At 48.4% G+C, this 7,134-nt stretch overlaps 1 protein-coding gene across 1 annotated transcript in view; it reads left to right on the top strand.

Annotated features, from left to right (window-relative positions):
- The first annotated feature begins 906 nt into the window (after positions 1–906).
- The window catches only part of Slc4a8 (solute carrier family 4 member 8), an 88,130-nt gene continuing 81,902 nt past the window's right edge, over positions 907–7,134 (top strand). The window contains exon 1 of the mRNA XM_008840004.3: positions 907–1,113. Coding sequence (XP_008838226.1) covers positions 1,069–1,113 — 45 coding nt within the window. The 5' untranslated portion in view covers positions 907–1,068. The remainder of the gene's footprint in view (positions 1,114–7,134) is intronic.

Genomic DNA, 7,134 nt, shown 5'->3' with positions numbered 1-7,134 from the left:
TTGACATGGGGTCTCACTATGCAGCCCAGCCTTCAACTTCCTATTGTACTGCTTCAGCCTCCTGAATGTTAGGATTATAAGACCCGCACCACCAAAAGGGTTGAACTTTAACACGTACTGGACTACTGTAGATTTGCCAGAGGCTGAGAATTATTCGCAAAGATCCCTTTCCCCCTAATTATGTGAACTCACCTCCAGTCTCATGTGATAGTGCATGTAAAAAGGCCCCTTTCCTCCTCTTAAGCAACAGAGGCTTGCTTGGGTCTTAGCCGGTCTCTCTTTCCTTTAAAACCCAAATAAAATTAAATACATTCCACATCATTCTCTAACCTTGCTTCAGATCTGTTCTGTTGTTAAGCAATAATTTGCCTGAGATCATTTCTTGGAAAAGTGGAAATTCCTACTTGTGGAACTACTTCAAAAATCAACCTCAGCTCAACTCCTGGACGCAGGGAGACCTAAGTCTTGTAGACAGCCTGTGGTGGGGGTCCGACAGCTGCCTGCCTGCTGCTCTTTAACGCTGGCCACTAGCTCAAGGATTAACAAGTCACTTTAGAAGACCCTCTCTAATCATCACTTCCTCCTGCAATCCTCGTCTGATCCTGAGGGAGATGTCCTCATAATTTAGTCCGAGGACTAAAACCAGAATAGGCAAACTCAGTTTCCAGGAGTCAGGTGCAGGCACGAATAAAGGCCGGATTTTCAATTCCTAGTTGGAAGGACCTCAGAGCCGGGAGGCCCCTGAGGGGAGGGAGGCGGTTTCCATGGCAACCGGGCCCAGGAGCGGAAGACTCCGCCGCTCCCTCCTCCCCCTCCTCCTGGTAGCCCCGGGTACCGCCGGACAGCGTCCTCCGGTGCTCCGCGCCCTGATTGGCTGCTCCGGCCACTCATTGATTGGCTGCGCCCGGCGCCTCGCGGGCGGGTGGCTTTAGAGGCGGCGGTGGATGGTTGACTGTTGGCTCCAGGGTAGGGGTCGCAGCGCGTGCGATTCGCCCACACAGGACCGGAGGGTGCGGGCTGCTGAAGCTCAACCTGGAACCCACCGGCGAGACCAGGCTCGGCCCGGCCATGCCCGCCGGGAGCAACGAGGCGGACGGCGTCCTCAGCTACCAGGTGGGCCCCGCCTCCCGCCCCTCCCCGGCTCTGCCTCGGTCCTCTGCCCGCCGCGGAGCTCCTGCCCTAGAGGGACTCCCAGGCCTGTGGACACCCCAGGGCCCCGGAGGCCAGCGCGGGACGCCAGGGGGCGCTCCGGGCGGCCGGGCATCCTCCGGACCAGGAAGGATGACCTTGGGCCGAACCCGGGGACCGCCACTGCCGCATCCCCTGCATCGCCTGCAGCTCGGCGGCGACCTAGGTCCTCCGGGCTCCCCTGGCCGCCGAGGCCGGCTTCTGGCCTTGCGTCGTCCCGCCGGAAGGTGGGCGAGAACGGTAGCCGGGGACCTGGCTCTGGTCTTTGTGTTGTTTCTGGTTCCTCGGTGGCTTAGAGGAACCGTTGGACTGGAGGCTGGGCACCGTCCCTGATGATGTGGCCGGCTTTGTGTTTCCCCGCCCTACAGCACACAGTTGACAAGTTCTGGGTAGGAAGTATACGGGCCAGGGAAGCCATGAGGGATTAGGAACAGGTGATTTAAGGGAGCGATAAAACCAGGCTTAAGTAATTGATACCAGAACTGCTGGGGCGTTAAAGTGAGGAAACCTTGGGCTAGGTGTTAAGTCTGTGGGCTCAAATCCCACATGTGCTCCGTATTGGCTTTGTGACCTTGTGCGAGCTACTCGCCTTCTCGAACCTCAGTTTCTCCATCTATTAGAATGGAAATGTGGTGTGCATGGCTTACTTCATAGCACTGTTTTTAGGACTTGTGAAACCGTGTTTATTGTGTGGTACCCAGGGAGTGAGTGGTAGCTTATTGAATTCTCTCTCCCACTTTCTTGTCCAGCTAGATGGTGAGGTTACTTGCCCTGGAAAGGTCTTGAAGGAGGCAAGGGAACCCAGACAAGTACCGCCACAGGCAGGATGACAGGGCTTGGAAGCAAATGGCATGTTGACGTCAGGGATGGGTTCTGGGAGGAGACAGGGAAAACAACCCGAATTTATAGCAGAATGGGTATCAGACACTTGCTCCTTTTGGGGAATAGCACTTTGCTTGCCTGTCACAAAAAGAAATAGATGTAAGATTTTGGAAAATCCAATATACTCTTGTGGACTGCTATATAATAATTTCTGGGATACAGTGGTGAGCGAAAATAGGCAATGCCTTTGCCCTCTTGAAGCTTACCATCTAGTGGGAAGGGAGAACTAGCTTGTTTTGTTCCTGGTGGTGCTAGAGATGAACACCTCATGCATGCTAGGCAACCACTCTACCACTGAGTTATATCCCCTGCCTAAAGTAAGCATTGTGCATATGTGTGTTGAGTGTGCACATGTGTTTGTGTGTGTTCATCTGTTCTTGTTCACGTGGATGCTAGAGGTTGACATCGGTACCCTTTGATATCCTTTATCACTCTCCACTTTATTTATGAGATGAGTTCTCTCACTGAACTTGACACTTGCCATTTCAGCTAGACTGGTTAGTCAGTGGGCTGCTGGGATCCGCCTGCCAGGATCTGCTTGTCTACACACACACACACACACACACACACACACCACACAAAAGCCCCGGGGTTACAGCTATACACTGCCATGCTGACTTTTTATGTGGGTGCTGGAGGTTTAAACTTAGTTCATATGTGTGCAGCAAGCAGTTTACCCTTGAAGCTGCCTTCCCAGCCTCCCAAAGTAAGCATTTTTAATCAAATAATCACACAAAAATACTTAGTCCCAATAGTTTTAGGCTGAGACAGGAGGATTGTGTGTTCGAGGTCAGTGTGGGCTTGAAAAACTAAATGTATGATAATGTATAATTATAAATTATGGTGCTTTGGAAGTGTTTCATGCAGTCCTATGAGAGTGTAAATGACTCAGATCACAGAAGATTTTTCTAAGGAGAAAAATTTGGACATAGATCTGAAAAATGAGTATCAACTGAAGAAAAAGGGTAATCAAAGGGACTTGGAGACAGAATATCATGTACAAAAGTCCTGCGGCAGAAACAGCGTGTATAAAAGTCATGGGGCATATTCTGAAAGGACAGTGTGGTAGAGCCACAGGGGCCACTGAAGGGAGTGGGGTGAGGTATGTTCTGGGTTTGTAACAGCAAGACATTGTGGCCCCTGATGAAAAAGCCAAGGAACAAGGAGATGCCACTGGTAGGGTTTAAGCAATGAGGGGGAGGTGAGACAAGAGAGGACTCAAGAGAGGTTAGATGAGATCATGATCAGATTTTTCTGTTGAAAGATCCCCATGGCTGCAGTGGGGAGAACAGGCTGGACGGAGCCAGGGTAAGGAGACGGTGTCCTTAACATGCCATCCATCCATTGAGAGGGTCATAAGCCTTAGGTTTCTGTTAATGTTCTATAAAACTGATGACCCCTGAGTGCTTCTGGAGGGAGGACAATGATTGTGTCCTTTACATACAGTCAAGAAACTTTTGTAGATTGTGGAGTGGAGAGGGAATGGAAGGGAACAGTGGGTCCTCATGAAGTTAGGCATCAGACAGACAGGAACTTGAGATATGGGGAGGGAAGGAGGTTGAGGGTAGAGGGAGGAAAGGAAAGGAGGAGAGGCAAGTCAACTAATAGACCAACTAAGCTTCCTTTGTGCTGGAGAGACGGATCTTGCAAAACGAAGTAGATTGTGTGATTTCACGGAAACAGGTTCCAGACACCACATCTGCACATCGGCAGTTTGGGCTGGTTTCCCTAGGGTGCACTCCTACCCCAGCCTTCTAATGCTGCCTTTCTGCCATCACATTGCAGCCAAAGGGAAATTTTAGAAGAAATACAAGGCAGATCAAGTCATATTCTGTCTTGAAACCTGCCAGTCACTTCCCAGTGCATCTTAGAATAACGTCCAAACTGTGGTTTTTCACTCTTCCTAGGCTCCTCTCCTCCACTCTGCATCCAACTCGGCCTTGCTTTGTGTTTCTTCAGTATGGCAAGTTCTTTCACACATTGGGAACTTAATTCTTAGTCATTTCTGACACTCTTCTAGCTTGACTTTCACTTCAACTCACATGTATGTATATCCTTACAGTGGCTTTCCCTGACCTCCAGTTCTGTATTATATTCTGTTCTAATTTGCTTTCTGTTGCTGTGATAAGACACCATGGCCAAGCCGGGCGTGGTAGCACACACCTTTAGTCCCAGCACTTGGGAGGTAGAGGCAGGTGGATCTCTGTGAGCTAGCCTGGTCTACATAGTGAGTTCCAGGCCTGCTGGGGCTACAGGGAGACCTTGTCTCAAAAAGAACCAAAAAAAAAAAAAAAAAAAAAAAAAAAAAAAAAGACACCATGGCTAAAAGCACTGATTGAAGAGCGAGTTTATTCTGGCTTATGGTTCCAGAGGGATAGAGAGTCCATCATGGTGGGGAGGCATGGCAAAGGCAAGCGTGGGGGCAGGAGCAGGTAACCAAGTGATCACATCTCAACTATATGAAGGAAGCAAGGAGAAGCTATAACCCCCTCCCCCCCCAAAGCCCGATCCTGGTGGTATACTTCTTTTAGCAAAGGTCTACCACCTAAGGGTTCCATAACCTCCCCAAACAGTACCACCAACAGGGGACCAAGACTTCAAATATATGAGCCTTTTGGGGACATTTCTCATCCAAACCACAACCCCCCCAAGTTACACTGCTTCATAGGATCCTATTTCCCTTTTTAATTCATATATATATATATATATATATATATATATTTCAGATAGGCCTTGACTAGCCTGGAGTGCCCTATGTAGACCAGGATGGACTCAACACATAGACATTTGCCTACCTATGCTTCCCAAGTGCTGGGATTACAAGCCACTGTAAGGAGATACACGCCCGGCCTTTAAAATTTTTATTTTTCATAGCTGGAGAGATGGCTCAGAGGTTAAGAGCACTGACTGCTCTTGCAGAGGACCCAGGTTCAGTTCCCAGCACCCACATGGCAGCTATGAACCATCTTTAACTCCAGTTCCAGGAGAATCCAAAGCCCTCTTCTGACCTCCGCAGCATTGCACTACACAGGTGCACTCACATACATGTAGGCAATACACTCATACACATAAAAATAATAAATAAAATTTATTTTTCTTTTATGTGTGTGTTTTGCCAGTATGTATGTAAGTGCCTCCATATGTGCAGTGACCATGGAGGGCAGAAGAGGGCATCAAATACTTTCAAACTGGAGTTACAGACAATTGTTAGTGCCTTGTGGGTGCTGGATTCCCAAACTCAGGTCCTCTGCAAGAGAGATCAGTGCTCTTAACTGCTGAGCCATCTTTCTAGCCTCTATTTATCCTCCCCCCATCCCCGGTCTTTTTGAGACAGGGTTTCCCTCTAGTTCCCAGCTGGTCTGGAACTTGCTATGTAGATCAGGCTGGCCTTGAACTCACAGAGATCCTCCTGCCTGTGCCTCTGGAGTGCTGGGATCAAAGGTACATGCCACCACACCCAGCTCTATTTATTTTCTTAATAGCATATAACATATCTGAAGTGTTCTTGTTTTAATGTCTTTATCCTCTAAGTTCCTGCCTTGAGAGTTCCTGCCTTGACCTCCCTCAGTGATGGGTTGTGACATGGGAGATATAAGATGGAATAAACCCTTTCCTCCCCAAGCTGCTTTGGTTAGTATTTTATCACAGCAAGAGAAAGCAAAGCAGGACACCGACAGTCCCCTTGAGTGCTCACCACGGGCTAGCAGGCACTGTGCTGAGTGTTTTCCATACCCTGTCCTGTCTGCCTTTTCTTCTTTAGCTTCACTGCTGGAGATCAAGCCCGCAGGCTCACATATGCTAGGCAAGCACTCTCATTTAACTCTTTCTGGAGCCCTGAGAGTTATGTACCTTTATTATTCCCATTTTCCAAATGAAGAAGCTGTAGTGTAGTGAGGTTTAATAAGAGGCAGAGTTGCCTCTCTCCAGAGGATGTGCCTTCAATCCCTGTGTATTACTACAGCTGTACTTTGACATCTAGAGCAGTACCTGGCTCTGAGCACTATAAGTGTTTGGGAACATATACAGAGAATGTATTAGAATGAGGGAGGTCAGCCAGGAGGCTGCTGGTGTAATTTAGGCTGAGTTAATGAATGCTTGCATTATTCATTTGGATAGGCTCTTTGGAGGAGCTACTGAAATTTTAGGAGTTGATGAGCTCTTAAAAGGGGTGACAGAGGAAGGCCATCAGTCAGCTTTAGGGAAAGCCCCTACTTTGCACTGGACTCATCTTATAATCTCACAGTTCTGATCAGCACTTTCAGAACTGACCAGAAGGAAGTGACGGAAGAGAAGGCTGAACTCCTTAGCATTTGAGCAAAAGTAGTACTGGACGCTGAAGTAGTTCAGGGGGAGCAGAAATAGTGAAGAGGGAAGCAAGTCTATCTGGCTTTTATGTGGATCAGCTTTGCTCAGAGTGGAACATTCTGTAGAATTTTTTTTTTTTTTTGGTCTTTTTGGAGACAGGGTCTCCCTGTTGCCCCAGCTGCCCTGGAACTCACTATGTAGACCAGGCTGGCCTTGAACTCACAGAGATCCACCTGGATTACAGGCACGCACTACCCCTCCCAGCTTTAGAAATCGTTAAAATACACAGCTCTGGAGCTGAGCCTGGTGACAAACATCTGTAATCCTAACACTTGGGAGGTTGAAACATGAGGATGAAGAGTTCAAGGTCAAGGGCAGGTGTGATGGCTCAGTGGGTGAAGCGCTTGCTGCACTTGAGTTTGATTCCTTGAGAGCTGACCTAGAGCGCAATAGGTAGACAAGGCTGGTCTTGATCTCACGGAGATCTGCCTGCCTCTGCCTCTGAAGTGCTGGAAATAAAGGTGTGTGCCACCATACCAAGCTAAATTAACTTATAAAAATATTTATATTTTATATGTACATATATGCCTTCATGTATGCATGTGCACTGTTTGCATGCCTGTTACCTGCAGAGGCCAGAAGAAGACACTGGATCATCCAGGAACTGGAGTTATGGATGGTTGTGAGCCTCTATCAGTGCTGGGAACCCAACTGGGATCATGAACAAGGGCTCTTAACTGCTGAGCCATTTATCCATAT

This window comes from Nannospalax galili, unplaced genomic scaffold (genome assembly GCF_000622305.1).
Source record: "Nannospalax galili isolate Female #2095 unplaced genomic scaffold, S.galili_v1.0 scaffold979, whole genome shotgun sequence".
In the NCBI taxonomy this organism is placed as follows: Eukaryota; Metazoa; Chordata; class Mammalia; order Rodentia; family Spalacidae; genus Nannospalax; species Nannospalax galili.
Note: the sequence above shows the minus strand (reverse complement) of the source record. Positions and strands in the feature narration are given on the sequence as shown.